Below are 21,224 nucleotides of genomic sequence, written 5' to 3'. Positions count from 1 at the left end.
TTGGTGTTTATGATTTTGAGGGGGGGTGCAAAGATAGGAGGAGGAATAGTTAACACCAAAAACTCTTCAAAATTCCCATTCTAAAAAATGTGAAAGTCATTCTGATAGTAGCAAAAACTCAAATTGATTGAATATTGACAGTTACATGATTAATTAAATCACATTTGCCTTTAAAGAAATCAAAGGTCTGATTCAAAGAATCACATTTATCGTTCAATTTTTTTAAGATAAATGTGATCGGATCAAATTTAATATTTTTTACATCGATCATATACTCATTATATTTTACAAAATTAAGAAGTTGAATTATCTTAACAAACCAGGAGTGGTCTCCATCAAGAAGCAGGGCAGTGTTTTTCTATGTACGAGGCCAAAATAGAATTTTGGATATTGTTGTGCATGCTATTTGTTCAGATCCCAAAAACAAACAAATTCAAATACTGAAGGAAATTACTTCTGAAGTCAAGTGTCATAGCCAAACAAGAATACGAGGGAATTCTGATTTACACAAAGTGAAAAAGAATAAGATAAGCACCAAAAAAATCTGCTCATCCATCCATCCATTTCTGAGTAAATATCACACCTCCCATAGTGATTCTAATCCTCCCTGGTTTTTAATCCAGGTATCAACAGGCTTTGAACATTTTTGTATCTTCCAATATTTGATCTAACCAAACCTATGATTGCAAAATCAATCTTCCATATATTTGTGATATCAAAAGGCTGAATTTAGCACATAAGAAGGGAGAACTAGCCAAGAATCAGCACCAATTTCTCTCTCACTAAACGCACTCAATAACCACTAAGAAGCTACTACAAAAGCGGTTGAGCTCTGGAAGTTCGTCATGCACCACAACTGGCAAAATTCTTCAACCAAAGAAGAAATCACTGTTCAACTGCACAGCATATCTTAATCTCTCATAACAATGCACAACATCAATCGGCAAGTCTGTGTTCAACTGTGCTCCGTTTCATGACTAATTGAACTTAGTTACAGCAGAATTTTTTTCAGAACCCTATATATAACATGAGATCAACTACTGCCACTGCTGGCAGTGGCTGCACCTCCAGTTCCCCTCCCAAGATGACTGCTCGACCCAGGACACACAATGGCTGTGTGTCCACAACCCACAATTCTGGCAATAAAGATCGGGGCGTGGATCCATAAGAGAACAGCTCCGACAAAACTCCATATCACCAGCAGGATCCACAGAAATTGTTGGTTCTTGATGATTGTCAATACCCATCATTCCACACTGCTCGGAAGGTCCATCCCATGAAATCCCAGATGCATCAACTTCACCCAATTGGCCACCATCATCAGATGCCAGCAACTCTGTAAAGGAGAAGTAGGTCTGGGGTTCAAACTCTATGTCCTCGTAGTTTAGACATTCGTAGTCAAACAATAAACCATCATCAAAATCATTTTTAGAAACATCCCACTCCACGTGAGGAGATAATGATTCCTCTCCAGGGTTCGGGAGAATGTTTGGTTCAATTGGCGTTGATAACTCAACCTGAGATGGGTTATTTGCCGAGGTTCCATCAACATCATTTTCACGCTTCATATGCCTTCTAACTGGTAGTTTCTGAGGCCCAGTTCCAGAAGCAGTAGCAGGATTCCATTCAAATTCCATTTCTGATTTGTGCTCTGTAAATTGCTCGACGGCTGAAAAAGGAAGAGGATTGTCTTCCTCCGGAACTACCTCATTCTTGGGCAACACTGGAGTAGTGGATTCCCACTCATTAGGTTGTTCAGAAATGGTTCCATAATCAGAGTCCAATTCTGAATTTCCTGTCTTTGGAGCTCTTGTGCGTGGCCTCTTGGCTTCTAATATTTTCTTGCTTTTTGGATCCAAATAAGGGCACACAGGTGATCTTATCCTCCGACATCTGCAACATTTGAATCCCATCACCTCAGGAATTTTCGAATCCTCTAGTTCTATAGCTTCAGCATGATACCAATCTGCAAGTGACCAAAAGCGGCATGAATGGAATACTACAAATTAGCAGAGAAACTAACCAAAAAGAAACGGAGGGAAGAGAAATAGAACTTATCAAGTGGCAGGCTTACTTTGGCATGTTTCACAGCGAATATACACGAGATTAGAATTATAAGTCTTTTGGCACAGGTGACAAACAGGTTCTAACCAGCTCATATCTGAATTGCCCCTCAGAAGAATGTTTTTCAATCTGAAATCACTTCCATCATCGTCAGGGTTCTTCCTTTTCCATATCAGACCCCAAGAACATAACTTGCGTCGATTTTTTGTTGCCAAATTAGAATCATGCGTAGCTGGTTTCATCTCCATAGAACTTGGAGAATGTCCAACAGATGTTAATGGTTGATTAAAGGTTTTCTGCTTGGCACCTTTACTGACTGTAACAGCATTCTGAAACTCTTGCCCTTGCGAAAGCAAGGGGCTAGTTGGAGATTCATTACTGTTTTCACTTTGAGCAATAGCTTTGGTATGGGAACACTGTCTGCAGGTGATCAAGAACTCAAATTCGTCATTCCTGTGAACCATAGAACTGATGGTACATTGCTCATGACAAAAACCTGATCACAAAAATGTGAAAGTCAGTTCATGCGTATTTGACCAATTTCAGTTCTAAAAAAACTTGAGTTCTACATTCATACCCTAAACATTTATGACGGAAAATACATTAGAAAAATATTGGGAGCCTCCCCAATTTTTCATACGTTCTAATAAGTTCTTCTAAAATGCCAGTAACATCCCAATTATTGTAATGGCGATAACATCTGACATAAAAATAGAGGTCAAATCAAGGCATGTACAATTATAATTTTAAGTTACATGAACTGTTGATTATGCAGGTATTCTTGTCTGTATACTACCAACAGGAAAGTTCCGGTGCAGCTTCTTTGACGAGTAAAAAGTTCATCTAGTTTCTTAAACTAGTAATGATACTCTTTAGCAGCCGATCAAGCTCAGTGACTCATCTTTCACATAACTAGTACCAAATCAAGAGGGCGTTGGTCATGAAAGCTAGACAATCAGTGTAAAACTTGCCCTCATGCTTCATGAAAATAAATCCTACTTCATGCTAGGCTGATTATCTAAAGGAGGTAGGGCCTGTATAAAGAAGAGAAGAGGGCGAAGAAAATGTGAATGGCAAACCACAAAACAGTAAGGATTATGTCGTGTAGATGCCAAATTTTTTAGGGTCAGTGTAGATGCCATATTCAAGCATCTCACTCTTCTACACAAGATTTCGTTGAAATGGAAAGGCCATTTCACTACATTTTGGGCCTGTTCAGAATCCTTAAAATCTGTCTAGTCTAGCTCCAAACCAGCTCCATTTAGCTAGTCTATATTAAAACATGATTTTATGTGAACTAGTTCTAGCATACTACTAGTTTGGTATATTTAAGACCATAAATTATTTTCATCTGTTTTGTACAAGATAATCTCAGTCAATTCTCTCCATCAATTCAAAATATATTCTATAACATCAAACAATCACAAAATAAAACCATTCCTACTGTTCTAACATAACACCTTCGCCACACCCCAATTGCCACACCTTCACCACTGTTACCTTCACCAATAAATCCAGGCTCATTTGATGGTTTTGATGGTAAGATTCAGAGTAAGGAATGTGGTTCTCAGATAGAGAAAGTGAGATTGAGAGAGCATTTTCAGAGAACAAATTACATTCAGTTACCAATTGATCGTTAGTTGGGAAACTCAACTTGCTGTCCACCATTTTGATGAATAATAGGTAATGGATGTCACCATTTTTTTATGTTGTCATCACTTTGTGGGAAGCAATTGCGGCTTCGTTTAAGCCAATCTGTTTGGGTGAAATAGGTTTGCCATAGATCAAGTATTGTGGCAATATGGTGGTGGCACTGGCAACTAAAACGGTTGTGATGGTTAAGGAATGATTGCCATTGTTGTGCTAGTAGCATCAAGTGGGTCTCCAGTTTGCATATGGTTTGGTTGCTAATGTAGTCAACTCAGTTAAATAAATTGGGTTCATGTGAGAAGAGAGAAATAGAGAGGAGAGAGAAAGTTATAGGGTATGTGTACGGAAGGGAAGGAGGGTAGTAAGGTAATTTAATTTATTATGAGAGGATAGTAAAGTAATTTTATGTTTTCTATTAACCCCATTAAGAGACAAACTCTGACAAGGATAAATTTGTGATTTCTCAAACCATAGAGAGGTATTGTAATTTACCATACAAGGGCATGACTACATGATCTTAGAATAGTTGACAAGGCTTTTGCTGAATTTGCGTGATGTTCCAGAGGAAGTCTTTCTATCTATCACACATAAAAGCTTCAATTTCTTTCTTTTTTTGTGGTTGTGGGAGAAACAATTCCAGCACTAGAATTGATATGCATTATTGATGCAATTCAAAAAGCTAAAAAAAGGCATATTAAGTAATTTAGATAGTTTAAAATTGAATTAGGGATTAGCAAATTGAACAAACACTCTAATCTACATGTTTCCTGATACAGAAAAGTGATAACTATACCTTGGCATGCACTGCATTTAACCGCTTTCCTGAAACCACAGCAGAGAACATGTTACTCAATTGACGGCCAAGTAGAAGAATAAAAAACAAGAGGGAAATTTACAGTAGTATTGAAAGCATTACCTAAGTAAAACATCCACTTGACACGAAGCGCAATAGCACTTGTCCAAATTGTCTCTCTTACATGAAAGGTAACAAAAAATCTCCTTACGAGAAACTTTCAGCTGCCTTCTTTGTAAATTGGACAACACATTCACAGGCTTGTCAGCCGATGGCGGATGCACTTCATCTACATTTTCTTCATACTCTTTGATCAAATATAAAGGAATGCGAGTTTCAGGAAACCAGTGTTTTTCCCTTCCATCTTTGCCTTGCTCTACATCTATGATACTCTTCATGACGCGGGAAGGGAGATGCTTTTGATTCCCAAAAGCAACTCCATACATAACCTTGTCTTCCACAATTTTCTTATCACAAACAAAAGCATTTCTAAAAGCAGAAGCTTCTGTCTCTGGACCTTTTGAATCTTGAATGTTCTGCTCAGGACGAACAAGATCACTCCACCTTACATGAAGGTCAAGGTACCTGACCTGAAACAAGGGACAATTTTATTGTAAAGGTTGCGATGGCAAAAATGGACAATCATCCAGAAATCACAAATTTCACCATAAACTGAACAGGGACCGGAGGGGGCAATTGTTTGCTAAATGGAAAAAACAAGAGCAACTGTATAATTGCAATAGCATGTTAATAATAATAACACACCTGAACCGCAAGTTGTGATGCATTCTTACTCATTTCAACTGCAGCTCTCCAAATAAACTGTCTGCTCCTTTTAGGGATCTCAGAATCTTCAGCATAATAAATACCAGGAATCTTTCTGCAACCACCTGATAAGCAGCAAAACCGTGAGTGAATTATCTAATTCTCTTTCAGAAAAAAAAATGTTCCAAAAAAGAAAACAGAAAAAGAAGAGAAGGAGAAAGAAAAAAAAAAAAATATTAGACTCAATCCATGATGCTTGCAATAGAGGGTCAGAGTTCAGATGTTACCTTGGCGAGCTGCTTTCTTAACCAATGAACGCGGCAAAACCCCTCTCTGAAATATCCGCTTTGATAGCTTTCCTCCTCGCCACCAGGTGAAGTCACTCAAGTTGTCAAGAGAGTCATCAGATGTGACTTCAGATATAGCAGACGGTTTTCTACCCCGCCTCCCACGTGGTCCACGTTTCTGAGTTGATCCAGCAGCACACGTAGTGCTCTGGGTCACGGAAGATTCAACTGACCAATTATCCACAAGCTTAACCCAGTCCACAGAAAGAGCAACAGTGCGGATGTGTTCCTCAAGCTGCAAATATAAACAATATGAGCATACCAACAAGATGATCAAATGTATAGGCATGTATAACAAGAACAAAATACATCTTTTGCTGTCAATTATCAGTTTTCAGATATAATGGAATCCAAAAGACAAGACTTCTACCCATATAATATATTTTACTTTGAAAATGAAATTTCAACAAATTGGAAGGATTTCATTTTGAATAACTTCCACAACATTCTAATGACACTCAATTTATACATCCTTCGATGATTTGTACTTCTCAGATTGAATTTGTAAATATATTATATAATGGGGACTAAACTGGGTGTACTTTCTTTTATTTGCACACACACAGAAATATATACATGCACACACATTCTATTTATTAGAGGTGGCCAATTTGAAACTGGACACATAAACCTGCCCAAACCCACCGGTAATAAATGGGTTTGAGTATTGCTAGTTTATGTAAAAGGGCATAATCGGGGTTAATAAAAAAATACCTTTTTGTAAATGGGTTGATATGTTGGACCCGTTGGGTACCCAACTTCTTAACCCATTGGTCTCATATTTGGGGGCTTTTCTCTTAGGGTTTTCTTATACGTTTCTGTAAAAATATATGTATTATTGATTGATGTTCATTGATATATTCTATTACAAATCAGAGTGGCTCATTATATAGGAGATGGTTTGGGTAGTAGGTGAGGAGTAGGTGAGGGTAAATTGGTGGTAAGTGTAGTAGGTGTGGTAGTAGGTGGTGGTAGGTGTAGGTAAATTCTAACAGCCCCCCGCAAACTCAAGGAGGATAGAAACTAACCAACTTCAGTTTGGAGAGAGGAACAAAACAAGAAAATACATAAAAATAATAAAAAAGGATAGGAGACACTGTAGGGTCGTGTCAGACCATTGGTGAAGACACTGAATGATGGTGTCATAACGTTGTAGAAGACAGTTTATTGGGTCATGTCGGACCGTTGTAGAAGACAGTTTATGGGGTCATGTCGGACCGTTGTAGCAGACAAACCGGAATCAATGTCGGGACAGTTTACAGAGTCTTGTCGGACCCTTGTAGAAACTAACCGGAATCTAAGTCGGGACAGTTTACAGAGTCTTGTCGGACCCATAAAGGAGCTAACCGGAATCAAATGTCGGGACAGTTTACAGAGTCTTGTCGGACCCATAAAGGAGCTAACCGGAATCAATGTCGGGACAGTTTACAGAGTCTTGTCGGACCCTTGTAGAAACTAACCGGAATCTATGTCGGGACAGTTTATAGAGTCTTGTCGGACCCATAAAAAGTCGCACCCTCAAAAGGTGTGCCCAATTTTGTCAAAAGGCGTGCCATCAAAAGGCGTGCCCAATTCATCAAAAGGTGTGCCGGACATGATGGCGAGGCACGTGGGTGCCTTGGTTGGCGCGCCCGTTTGTCGGCTGGTGGTAAGAGGCGCGCGATGCGCGTGGCTGCCTCGGCTATAAGACGGAGGCTGAGACTGAGGCAAAAAAACCTGCGAGAGATATTCTGAGAGAGAGTTCTGAGAGAGATTCTGTAACACTCTGTGTTCTGAGAGAGATTTCTGAGAGAGATACTGTGTAACACTCTGTTGCCTAGAAAATGGCTTCATCGTCTTCCCGCGGGCTACTCACCCTCTTTTCCGACCTCAACGAGTCAACAAGAGAGAGAACTGGTGCGGTGGCACTGGAACCTCAACCAAGCGCCCCGGAGTTTGCTCCGTTGAACTTTCCGATGCGGTCGGTGGAGCAAAGAATGGCAGTGCAGTCAGATGTGGAGGCCAATCAGTATACTTTGAAGGCATGTGTGGAAAGCATGATGGCGGTCACAAACTTGTCGAACCGGCTGCAGAGTAGGACAAATGAGGTGCAGCATTTAAACGCCCAGCTGGCTCTGCTCCAACGCATGTATAAGGATGCGCGAGCAGAGATAAGTGTGCTGAAAGCAGAAAATAAGGAGTTGAAGCGGAAGGCCACCGTGATGTGGCGATTTGGAGGTCCGCCACCATATGCTGCAGTGGAGGAGCAGGGGGGAGGCAACTTGCTTGGTAGTCTAGGAAACACGGAGACCGGACTGGCACGGGACACCCAAGATAAAAGTAAGAAGAAGAGACCTGCAGTAGAATAGAGAAGGGAAAAGAAAAATCCCACTGTGGGTGGGTGTTTGTGGGTGATGTTTGTTTGTTTGTTTGTTTTTTTTTTTTTTTTTTTTTTTTTGTGTAAAATTGTGATCGGGGTTGATCCCGGAGATGAATAAAATATGAGTGTTGGGTAAATTTGTAAATTATTTGTTTTTTTTTTTTTTTTTTTTTTTTTTTAAAAGAGGGGTAACACGCCCATGTGATAATAATAAAAATAATGAGAATGAGAATGTGCACCAGCAAAGTGATGATGAAAATAAAATAAATCCGGTGGGGGGTTTTCGAAACCTGTGGGCTAGGATAGTGATGTTAATATATTAAAATGGGTTGCCAGGGTGTGTGTGTGAGTGTGGGTCACATGGGTGAGTGGACAAGACACTGTTATAGGGTTCAACAACAGAGGTTGAGATCTGGTATATCTTCATCATCATCTCGCGGAGTGGTTGCGAGAGTAGCCGATGAAGACGTTGTTAGTGAGCTCCAGCACCTAAACAACCAAAATGGGGTTGAAATGGCCATCGTAGCTGATTGATCTCGTACACAAATTACAGATTGATCTCGTTCAGATTATCAGATCAAGTTTTCATTCTCAAATGAGATCAGATCATATGGAAGTTGCCAAATCAGAGCCGGCAAGCCGTAGAGTGTTGGCAACAGGGCTGGTACTGATCTCCTTTGCTGAGCTGTTAAAGAAAGAGATGGAGATGAGAAACCCAATCGCCGTCGAGCCCTGTTTCACCGCCTTCGTGGCGTACTCCACTTGGAAAAAACAGCGGTAGAGTCGTGGTGGAGACGATAGCTGTGACGGTGATGTATATATATAGAGAGAGGGGGGATACCAGTGAGGGATACCGTGATAGAGGACGGCGATGGTGGTGCTGGTTGACGACGGTGGCAGACGGACCGGCGGAGGTGGACCAAGATTGCCGTAACGGCAGTGTCTGGGAGGGGCACAGGCACTGCCAACAGAGTTTACCAACAGATTTCATCACATCGGGTCTAAACCCCATTGTTGCCGTTGAGCTCATCAAATAGAAGAGGAGAGAGACGAGATCGCTGATGATGTGGAGGACGGCTGGTCCTTCACCTGTCTCTGCCGTGAAGGAAGAGGAGAGAGAGGGCATCTGGTGACAGATCCTCTTGAGGTCAGAGTAGTCTCAGTTGGGTTCATTGAAGGTGGTGGACTCGAAGAAATTTCAAGGTATGTGTAGGAAATTCTAGTGGACTAGGTTGAGGTCCGGCGGGCGACCAAGGCGAGGTTGCCGCCCGCCGGTGAAGCGAGAAATACTAAGATCTTAACCTTGCTCTGATACCATGTAAAAATATATGTATTATTGATTGATGTTCATTGATATATTCTATTACAAATCAGAGTGGCTCATTATATAGGAGAGGGTTTGGGTAGTAGGTGAGGAGTAGGTGAGGGTAAATTGGTGGTAGGTGTAGTAGGTGTGGTAGTAGGTGGTGGTAGGTGTAGGTAAATTCTAACAGTTTCTAACAGAGATCTAACAGAGTTTTCAGATTAGAAAGGTCAATATTTACTCATCACTAGAGAGAGAAAAAGATATTGAAGGAGAAGATCAACGTTTCCAAATAGCTCAAAGCCAAGCATCAAAAGGTTTACTTAATTACCTGAAATCTTTTATGGGTTTGAATATTTACTTGAAATCTTGTATGGATTTGAATGTTTAGCTTAAATATTTTTAGGGTTTGGATATTTATGAGTTCTTACATTTGCAGATCTTAGAGAGAGAAAGAAAAAGACATTGAAGGAAAAGACCAACATTTCCAAATAGCTCAAAGTCAAGCATCAACAGGTTTACTTAATTACCTTAAATCTTTTATTAGTTTGAATATTCACTTGAAACCTTGTATGGGTTTAAACGTTTAGCTTAAATATTTTTTGGGTTTGGATATTATGAGTTCTTACATTTGACAATCTGGAAGATGTTGAGAACCATTTTTTATTGTGATATGATAGGTGTGTTGCTCATCAGCTTATGAAAATTGTAAAGAAACTCCTTGTTTTTTCTTTTTTGTTTTTCCTGTTTTCTAATCTAGTTGAAACTTATCATCCATATGTAAAATAAATTTGGCAAATACATAGGAAAGAGTAGTTGAGCAATTTAATAGATGTTGCTCGATGCGATTCCGAATGATGAAGTATCCCTGCCTTGACAAAATGATCCCCACTTTGACAAAATAATACCCTGTTTAGTTGTGTTTTTGTCAAATTAGTTTATTTTCTAATGGCTGAAAATTTCATTACCATATGTTACCATTATTAATTTTAAAAGTGATGAAGATGAATATTTGTTTCATATTATATCCTGGTGGTTGGAAATTTCATTTTTAGTTGTTATTGTCTGTGTTGAAAATGTCATTGCCACCCATTTTGGGGTATGGATTATTGCAATTTAAAAAGAATATATTTTACATGCGATAGGATGGAGGAAAATATTGATGACCATGTGGAGCAAAGCTCTTGTGCTACTTCAAAACAGTGTAAGAGATCCGCATCCATAGTTTGGGATGACTTCGAAAAGTTGCCTATTAGTGATGATGGGAAACAAAGGGCTAAATGTAAGAAGTGTGGGCAAGAGTACATTGCAGATTTGAGAGCAGGCACCATGAACTTATTACACCATATTAGTAATTGCCATAAACAGGTGCCCCATGATTCTCATCATTTTACTGAACTAGATCAAGACCTATATCGTAAGAAGGTAGCCACAACAATAATTAGGCACAATTATCCTTTTATGTTTGTAGAACATGAAGGCATCAAGGATATACATTGTTTTTTAAATCCAAGTGTAAAGAACATCTCGAGAAACACTGCAAAGTTTGATAAATTAATGGTGTATAGAAGGGAACAAGAGAAATTGAAAAATATATTGAACTCAATCAGACATAGAGTATGCTTGACATCAGATTTGTGGTCCTCACTTACTATGGATGGATATCTAGCACTTACTGCCCACTATGTTGATGACGATTGGGTGTCACAGAAAAAGATCTTAAATTTTCGTCACATACCTCCTCCACATAATGGTCCAATTTTGGCCGAAAGGGTTATTCATTTGTTGAAAGAGTGGGGCATTGATAAAAAGATTTTCACCCTTACCTTGGATAATGCATCGTATAATGATGGCCTTGTGGATGTCTTGAAGTGTCATATTGGTTTGAATGGTACATTGTTGTGTAACAGTGATTTTTTTCATATACGTTGTGGCGCACATATTCTGAATTTAATTGTGCAAGCAGGGTTGAAGGTGATTGATGAAGCTATACATAAAATCCGAGAAAGTGTTAAATATGTCAAGAGGTTCAGAAGGGAGGAAGATCAAATTTACCATATGCATCGCTCAATTATCTTTGAAGTGTAGTTAAAAGATACGGCAAGATGTTTCCACAAGATGGAACTCAACATATTTGATGCACGAGTCTGCCTTAATACATCGTCTTCCATTTTCTCAATTGCAGTTGATTGATACAAATTTCAAGACATGTCCATCAAAAGATGAGTGGCTTAGAGCTGAAAGAATAGCTAAGTTTTTGAAACCATTTTATGAGATTACCACTATTTTCTCGGGATCTTTGTATCCCACGGCAAATTTATACTTTCATGGGGTGTAGAGAATACAATTACTTATCACGGAGGAGATGAAAAACTCGGACAAAATCATAAATTCCATGGCAAGTATGATGAAAGAGAAATTTGATAAATAATGGGAGTGTTATAGTGTGGTGTTATCTTTTGCGGTAATATTAGATCCTCGTTACAAGTTACAATATGTAGAGTTTCGTTTTAAGAAGTTGAACCTTAAGGTATATGTTGAAAAGGGTAAGGTTTATTCATGAAAAGTTATATTTGCTTTTTGACGAGAATGTGCAATGTAGTCCCACTTCATCATCAACATGTGCTACAAGTGGAGACAACAACGAGAATGTACTTGATGAAATGGATGTAAGAGTAGTTAATTATATACAGTTATAATATCTTTTCCTTTATCTTTATTATTCTAATACACTAATTGCAAAATTTATGTAGGAATTTGATTTATTTGAGAGTCAACAATATCGGTTATGTAGAATGAAGTCACAATTGGACTTGTATTTGGAAGAGCCGAGACTAGACAGAAAGCAAAATTCAGATATGGATATACGTAGTTATTGGAAAACAAATAGTGTTCAATATCCAGAACTCTCTTTGATGGCACGTGATGTTTTGAGTATTCCAATCACGACAGTTGCTTTTGAGTTTGCGTTTAGCATTGGAGGCCGAATTATTGACAAATTCCGCTCTTCAATCATGCCTAGGAATGTAGAGGCATTATTATGCACTTGAGATTGGCTATACTGTTTTAGAGGTAAACATATGAAGTCATATTTTAATATTGGAGATTGATTGTTTTTCTATGTAACTCCTTGAATTTGTAATTGGCCTTTTGTTTTATTTTTTTGGCTAAGATCATGGTTGGGGTGTGTTTTAATCTAATTGGTTTCTTGTTTGTCAACATACTCTTTTTTTTTTTTAGCTTCAGAAGAAGAACTGGTGGAGGATTTTGAACCCATAGTTGCTGGACTTGGGACCAATTCAAACTTTCCTCATTGCTAAGTGAGTTTTACTCTTGAGTTTTTTTTTTTTTTTTTGAAAGAGAATTTACGCATTTAAGGGTGGAAAATAGATGGGATCAAATTGGTACTGGTCTTGTTGTACTGTTTCAGGTATTTCACTAGTCTAGTTTATCTCCTTTTAGGTCCTACCATCTCGTCCTACGACATCCACTATCCTTCCTAGCTTGGTATTGCCCTTTAAAGCGTAAATATAGTACCAAAATCCTATGTTGAGACATCAGGCTCTCTCTAGGAATCATCTTACAGTCGCTGCATTTTAACCAAGTGCACATCAGTCCAATCTTGTTTAGGCCTTCAGTAGCAAAAGCTACTGCCCGTAGAGGGTTGGGTTTGGATGATGACAAATGGTGTATTTACAATAGCTTCTTTCAATCATAAACTCATTGGGCAAAGCAATACTAGCTTTCCTTGTAAAGGTATGTGGTGGCTGAAGGCAAGCACCTTTCTTTGCCTAGACAACTGTTAGGGAGACTATTTTTATCATTGATAATTGATAACATAAGAAAAGGGGGAAAGACTATGATGGACTATTGCACGGTTATCTGAATCCCGGTCCAGATTGTAAGATCTTACGATTCAGTTCATCCAAATGATCCGGATCACACTAGAATCTTAAATTTAGTAAGGGATCTTAAAGTGACTACAACCTATTCATAAAATCGTGTAGAATCAAATAACAATCCCAATTCTACTATGATCCTAATCCTACAATTTTTTTGTTATTAGTTATTTCTTATATGTGTGTGTGTGTGTGTGTGTGTGTGTTTATGTGTGTATATTTATATAAAAAATTTGACTATAAACTCTTTTTTCAAACGTCTCTTCTAATTTATGTTAACTTAGAAAATTTATCATTTTTCTTAATTTTTTTTTTTAAAACAATGTAACATACATTATTATTATCGATAATTTTTAATTTTATTTTGCATTAAAAGTAAAATCTTACGATCTTTGATCCAATTCTACGATCCAATTCACGAGTCCCTCCCAACAATATCACCTAGGGTCCTGATTTCAACCACCTTGGACTATTGTTGCAAGTGCAAGTGTATAAGGGAGTCGAACAATCTTTTTTTTTTTTTTTTTTTTTTCATTGTACAGTGGTTACAGATTTGGGAATTGTTATTCTCAGTGTTTGGAAATAGCGTGAGTGATGCCTAGGCAATTGTTATTCTTAGTGTTTGGCAAAAAGAATGTCCAAGGGGAGACAATAGGAAGGCTTGGGAAATGGCTCCTTTGTACATTTGGAAATAGAGGAATTGTAGATCTTTTGAGGCAAAAAGAATGATTGGCTTATGCCTTGAAAGGAATGGTGTTGGCATCTATTGTCCGAGGGGAGACAATAGGAATGCTTGGCTCAAGGAGGATTAACCATCGCATCAGAGGTGCCCCATAGATGAGTAATGGGAAGTGGCAGCAAAGGGCTTTCCTTTTCAGCCCAAGTGAGAGTGGTCGCTGAGTGTTACTTAGAAGAGACCAACAGATTAGCTTCAGTTGGTGGTTCCAATCGAGCATCTGGCTATGATCAAATATACCAAGTAATGAGCAATAGCGAAACCAAGCCACCGCCTGTGAACCGTAAACCTTAAACTCTTCTGTAGAATTTTTGGGGTAGTTATCTGTCCATGTAGATATATAAATTATAATAGGTTTTCGGATATCAGTGTTTTTTTTTGTTTTTCCATTTGTATATTATGTATGTGCAAAGTTGTGCCCCTACTGGAGCATTTCTTCAATACACATCAAAACAACTTGAAAATGTCTATTGCGCTTCAAATTCTATCAACAATTGAATTGTAAGAGCTAGATAACCAAATATTAAACAATGGAAGACACTAAAACTGTGTACTCAATTCTTCAAGCCACTAGCATTAGTCAGACATAGTCATCTATGTAAATATGTAATCACGTTTATACCAAAAGGTCATCAAGAATTATACTAGATTGAAGGACTGAGATAAGTTAATTCACCCATAAAATTATTAGTTTCAAACTCATTATTAATCATTAAAAAAAGACCCTTGGAGATGCTATTTTGAATTGGGGAAAAAAAAAATATTTGCCAACCATATTTTCATGGTAAACATAAGCGGCAAGTGGAATTGCAAGCTACAGGATAACATGATTATTTTGGTACATATGTAATCGACGGAATTAAAAGTACCATCATTAAATGGAAAACATTAATTAAAAAACGGAGACCATCTACCAAGCATTTTCATCAAAAATGAAAAGATTAGTCATTAGAGAAAAGATGACATGCATCTAGAAGATGCCAGCAACACATAATTGAAATGCAAGGAAATCAAGTACTTACCTCAAGCAAGAGGGGCTTTATAGCACTGCAGGTTGTAGCCCGTTCTACTTGTTTACGCCATTGCTTTCTGTGCACAGCATTCCGGAAGGGACCAACTGTCAGACCAAATAAACTCTCTTCCATGAACATAACATACATTGCAATACCATGAAGGCTTCCCTCTCCACTCCTTGGACAAAGGCTAGCAAGAATCTTCATAGCACCTTTAATGGCATTTGAGGCAGCTGCATTCAACAAGCATGCTCTCTTGCTTGAAACAGGGGCCTTGCAAGAAAAACACCAACCACACCTTTCTCTTGGGACTTCCACAAGCTTCTTTTCAGAATTCGGCCAGAAAAAACGTATAGCTGCTGATGAGAAAGCTTTTACTTGCAGTGAAATGTTAGCAGACATAGCTTTCCTCCTGTTGTCTGAAGCATGAGACTCAGAAACCCGATTTTCTTCTGATGAAAGAATAGCCAGATTGGCAGCAGCAGAAGCAGCAAAATCTCCATGATTGTAGTTATTTATATATGCATGGGACTTAAAATGTGATCCCATGTACAAGCAGCAATCATCAGATGAATTCATGTAACCTCTTCCACCAACTCGCTTAGTACCCTCTTTGCTTTGAGAGGATATGTTAACAGGAATACAAATATCATTCACATGTCCTTTGTAACTTTTATTGCTATTTCCTGATGTACATGTTGCAAAATCAACCAAGCTTGCTTTGCCACTGAAGGTTTGATGAATCATATCAGATGGATTGACCTGCTGGCTAATTGAAACAGAAGACATGGTAGAATCCACCTTAGTCCGCTCAGAGAATTCAGTATCCTTAAGATGGCAAAGCTGTTTTGTTGTAGCGTCACCACTCCTCTGCTGACCAGGGTGTTCTGTTTGGGTAATTGTATACAAAATCTTGTTAAACCCGGGATTTTTGCAAGAGTTTTCCAGACTTGAACCGACCATATTTTCCACATCACTTTCAGTTACACAACTTGCTAAGTTCTCACCCTCAACCATATCTAAAACTTTAGGACTTTCCTTACCCAACAGAGTAACTGATGGAGTAGAGAACTCAACATCCTCCTTTATGTTTGCTAACATTTTACTTGTTTCAATTGTTTCAACAAGAGGTAAAATATCACTTCCAATATGCCAATACTGTAAAATTCCCTTGCAAATCTCGGAATACAAAACAATAAGTTGTGCAGATGAATACAGTGCTTGCAGGACCTGTGGAATGTCATTTTGATTGTAGTATCGAAGAGATGGTTCTGAGTTGACTGAAACCTTTATCCTGAGATCAATTATTTAAAAACATCATGAAAGGACTTGAGATGAATGAGGAGACAATATAATACATAATAATATACAGAGAAATAAAGTGCAATATTGAGCCAAAGCAAGGCGGCGCAATGGACAAAGCCATCCAGTTACAACAGCATAAATATTATCATATTCAAAATATGGAAAAGCAACAAAGTAGTAAAACTAAGGTATTAGAAACATACACCAGTAAATGGTTGCAAGTACCCAAAAACATTTGTCCATATGAATCAACACCAAAAACTTCAGCTCCTCTTAGAGATGTACCCCTTGTAATTGTTGGCCCAATCTTATTAATTGTACACTCAGGACAATACCATGCCCCTTCGGGTATAAACATTTTGCTCACACCTATACATCTCGAATGGTAAGCTGACGGACACCCGTCACAACATAGCAAAGTCCCATCCATACCACAGAGCCGACATTCATCAGAATTACCATCATGAACAATATCAGCTTCCACATCCATTTCAGTGCCTTTCACACCCAAAGAACTTGAGTTGCAAGAAGATTTTGTCCCATGAGTTTCTGCTATGATCTCCATAGCTTCTTCATTCTTGCAAGCGGAAGTCTTTGAGTATCTAGGATGAACCCTTCGTGGCCCACCTTCAGAAGAAACAGTTTGAACAGCATCAGAATCAATTCCAACTTCTGATTCTTCACGCATGTCAATTTCTGCCCTTAGCTCTTCAGATTCTAAAACATCATCGCACAATATTTGCAAAATCATCAACTTTTGACCCACGGCTAAGGTGTAATAATCCTTCTCCAGAACATCAATGTAAAATCCTTTCCACTCTGGTCCATTTGTGTATTCCATTACCATTAGATATTGGACCAAGTAAACTGGCCAAGTCAATGTATCAAGCAAGCTCCAATCAGTAAACCTACAATCAAGAATGCCACGTTAATTCTAAATTCTGATCAAATGACTACTGAAGTAAACACTTCTTGCACAATAAGATGAGGCCAATGAAGTGGGCATAAAAGGTACCCAGTACTTACTGTTTAGGCCACATAATTGGTGCAGTAGTGCTTCTTGCATGCATTCAATAAATTATAATTCCACTGAAAACTCTTTTATTTTATGAGGATGATTATATGAAAAAAATCTTAGAGCATTCAAAATCTCAAAGAAGTAAAATAATACTGCATGGTTGTTGGCCACCGTAACATTTTCAATGAGATGCTCAAATTTAAGTTTACCAATAGAAAAGTAAATGTTACAATTTTTGTCAAAGAAACATAATAATGCATAAAATACCTGAGACATTTTGATGCCAGTTCAGAACCATCATAAGAGAGTGTTTCAAGATGACGCCTCAATGAATGCATGAGACCAACGTGAATGGCATCCAACAATGTGTTTGCAACAGGACAGTTGAGTGATCCCACGAAATCATCAAGTCCAAAAGGGCTCAAAAACAGCTGGATGCTAAACGAGCGCAAGAAACTATATACAGATAAAAGGTGTGAAACATACTCCTCCGGAACACCAATATTCCCCGAAGATGGAGGCAATTGAGGTGGAGGGACAACTGGTTCATCAACCTCCAAGCTGAAATCCCGATCAAGAGCATGCTCACATGAATCACTCGATGAATCAGCATCACCTTCAACTTGAACATCATCGATTTCATAAGCACCATCATTACTTAACTCACTCAGTTGAGATGCTTCAACCTTGTCCACAGCATTCGCCGACACCACGATCTTTTCCACAGCATTTGCCGACACCACAATCTTGTCCACAGCATTTGCCGACACCACGATCTTGTCCACAGCATTCGCCGACACCACGATCTTATCCAAAGCATTCGCTGACACCACTATGTTCTCCTCCACTGCCAAATCCTTCACCTTTACATCTTTCTTTGCAATTAACTCATCTAACTTCTTCTTTCTTAACATCCACTCATCATCGAAATCATCATCCCCCATAAGAAATTCCCTCACTTCAACGCCCTCCAAATCCTCACAATCCCCATCTTCATAATCAACTCTATATAACCCAGCATCATAATACACTATCTTCCCAAGAAAAATCCCACTACCCTCAAACTCTTTCTTCACATACCTCCCAACAAATGCCTTGGATCTCGTCTCAACCGCCTGCTTCTTTTCTTGCCCATCCATCACATCCTTCCTTCTCCTTTTTCTCCCTCGCCGTTCCGATCTGATTACCTCAGGTTCCATTTGCCCAATCAGAATTCAATCAATCCCAAAATTCCACACTTGCAACAATCCCTAGGGTTCCAAGAAAACACCTTGATTTCACCAAAACAATCGACACCTGGATCCAACTAATTCAATAAAAGTGCAAAATTTAGGGTTTTTACGGATCTCAACAAAAATAAAACAATCAAGTGAAAATTTTAAGCACGAAAACAAGGAAATGAGCATAAAAGTGAAGAGTTTTAAGGAATCAAAAGTTGATTTGACTTCAACATCGATATATATATATATAATAGTATACATATGTAAGAATGTGAAAACGAAGCGTACCTTGTTAAGGATCGAGAACCGCCATTGAAGACGTGTTTTGGGGACTAGTTGTAGAGAGAGAGAGAGAGAGAGAGAGAGAGAGACGGTGTGGCAAAGTGCCCTAATGGAGCAGAGAGAGAGAGAGAGAGAGAGAGAGACCAACTCGGCCTCATCACCACTCCTGCTAGCGAGTTATAGCGGCACACAATCTATCATAACTCGTTTGACTCGTAAACTCGCCTTTCCGTACCGGTTTTAGCTCGTCCGAGTCGTTGTCACGGATTAATATTAATATCACAAAAAGAAAAAAAAAGTAATAAAAAAAAAACCTGAGAATTATTGCGAAAAATAAAAGTACAATTGAATTTGATGCAAAAGTACAATCTAACTTGAACCTCTGTATTTTTTATAACTATTTTATTTTATTTTCACTAATTTGTAATTCTCCAGTTTATTTTTTATGAGTAAAATTTCAAATTTTAATTAGAAAAAATTGCTAAAGTGAATTCATCTCTATATTGTTAATTGTGATTTTTTAGAGGGCTATATCAAGAGAAAGTTAGCTGAAATTTAAAAAGATTTGAAGATCCAAAGTAATTTTTTTAACCAAGAAGTAAAAAAAAATAAAAAATAAAAAATAAAAAATTATACACAAGCATTATTTATAAATAAACAACATTTCAATAAAATTGAATTAATTATCTAGTAGTTGTTAGAAGTTTTTTGTTTTTTGAAATTCATTCTCAATTTATTTGGTTTAATTTTTGAAATTTCCACATATCCTACATTTACGTTGTGTTTAGTTAAGGGATTTGAGAATGGATTTGAAAAATAAAAATAAAAAAGTAAGTAAAATATGAATAAAATGTATCAATATTTTACTTAATTTTACACATATTTTTTATTTTTTATTTTTAAATCCATTCTCAAATCCCAACCAAATACAGTGTTATTGTAACGAAAATCTCATAGACAAAAAAATGTCTTTGAATATAATTTCATAGGTGTTAGACTTGCAACTTTTTGACAAATTAAACGGCTTGCTAAAATATATTGTCCAACAATAGTATTATTATTAGTTTGATTTAGAGTTTTCAAATTAAATTATTAATGTATAAAAAAATAAAAAGATGCATGGAGGTTGGCGAGTCAACTCAGACAATGGCCTTTCCTAAAGGCCGGTTTCGGGTCTCCGCCGTTTTCACACGAGCAAATGAGCTAGTAGCGAATGGCTAATAATACAAACCAAACCAACATTCACAAAAAAAAAAAAAAAAAAAAAAAATAGTACAGGAAATGAGTATTAACTTGACTAATGGGGAATTGGCGGGAACAAATTAAAATTGTTTTTGATTAACCGTCAATTTTTTAATTATTATATAATAATTTTAAATAAAATAAAATAAAATAAAATGGAAATCACAATTTTCAGTGCGTAACGGTCAACTAACATTGGTCAGATGGCTAAATTAACTGACTGTCCTAAAACAGTTAATATTTGGTAGTCTCTAAGAGAAATTATTTTTGAAATATGTATATATATTTTTTTATTTTTTATGTTTTCATAAAAATATTTTTTCTATATTTGAATGTGATATTTAAATTAATATATATTTGGTGATTATATTAGTGGTGGTGGTAGTAGTGGTAGCAACGATTATGAAATAGTGGTATTAGTAAGATTTGCGTTTAGAAAATATTTTTATTTTTTTAAAGTCGAAAACATTTTCCACTACTTATTACTTTTTGTTGACTCTCGTTTCCGTCATGCCACAATTCAAAAACTATGAAAATATTTGTTATAAACAAATATTTACTGTCGATACAAACGAATTACAAGTGAACGTATGATCATTATTGTCTAAATATAGAAAATAAAGAGGTATTTTAAAAAGATGGTTAAAAATTACTTTTTGACTTTTTTTTGGTGGAGGAGTGATGGAGACCCCCTCCAATCACCACCCCCACCACCCCACACACATGTGGTAGGTGGTGAATGGAGGACAAGGGAAACAAAAAAAAAAGAAAAAGAAAATCCAACCAATGAGAGAGAGGGGGGTCAAAGGGGTGGGAAAAAAATAGGGTCTTAGACATTTTTGTTTTTTGTGAAAGAGAAAAGTGGGTTAAAAACTGGAAAGTGACTTTTAACCGACTTCCCCAAATAGCCCAAAGTGACTTTTAGAAAATATTTTTATTTTTTTAAAGTTGAAAACATTTTCCACTACTTATTACTTTTTGTTGACTCTCGTTTTCGTCATGCCACAATTCAAAAACTATGAAAAAACCTGTTATAAACAAATATTTAGGTCAAGTTTGGCAATTCAAAAACAATCTATTTTTTTATCTTTTTATCTTTTTTTCATCACATCACTTCTTTACTTTTCTGCATATCTTTTCATAAAAAGACAAAAAGTACACTTTTTTAGGTCATCCCAAAACCCCCTTACTGCCAATACAAACGAATTACAAGTGAACGTGTGATCAT

At 37.4% G+C, this 21,224-nt stretch overlaps 1 protein-coding gene across 2 annotated transcripts; it reads right to left on the bottom strand.

The window, feature by feature from the left end:
* Window positions 1–432: 432 nt before the first annotated feature.
* Window positions 433–18,996, bottom strand: LOC114308687 (DDT domain-containing protein PTM). Of its 2 annotated transcripts, none has more exons than XM_028254334.2 (10): window positions 18,761–18,996; window positions 17,520–18,548; window positions 16,438–17,142; window positions 14,939–16,223; window positions 5,560–5,854; window positions 5,273–5,397; window positions 4,631–5,097; window positions 4,508–4,536; window positions 2,075–2,560; window positions 433–1,966 (listed from the first exon to the last, which is right to left on the bottom strand). In XM_028254334.2, exons 2-10 carry the CDS (start codon window positions 18,449–18,451, stop codon window positions 1,038–1,040), a joined length of 5,253 nt encoding a protein of 1,750 aa, XP_028110135.2. In that variant the 5' UTR covers window positions 18,452–18,548; window positions 18,761–18,996; the 3' UTR covers window positions 433–1,037. The 2 variants fall into 2 exon arrangements, with proteins under 2 accessions (XP_028110135.2, XP_028110134.2); XM_028254333.2 differs by having other exon boundaries at window positions 17,520–18,558; window positions 18,761–18,964.
* Window positions 18,997–21,224: the final 2,228 nt, after the last annotated feature.

This window comes from Camellia sinensis, chromosome 14 (genome assembly GCF_055761805.1).
Source record: "Camellia sinensis isolate YWXY chromosome 14, ASM5576180v1, whole genome shotgun sequence".
In the NCBI taxonomy this organism is placed as follows: Eukaryota; Viridiplantae; Streptophyta; class Magnoliopsida; order Ericales; family Theaceae; genus Camellia; species Camellia sinensis.
This window is presented reverse-complemented; position numbering and strand designations above follow the sequence as displayed.

Bases quoted from the DNA above. Each gene is read 5' to 3' on its own strand.
- LOC114308687 (XM_028254334.2), bottom strand. From the start codon at position 18,451: ATGGAACCTGAGGTAATCAGATCGGAACGGCGAGGGAGAAAAAGGAGA. The intron at 2,561-4,507 runs GTATAGTTATCA...TTTTGTGATCAG, and splicing joins TAAATGCAGTGCATGCCAAG to GTTTTTGTCATGAGCAATGT. The intron at 1,967-2,074 runs GTAAGCCTGCCA...GGTCACTTGCAG, and splicing joins TCGCTGTGAAACATGCCAAA to ATTGGTATCATGCTGAAGCT.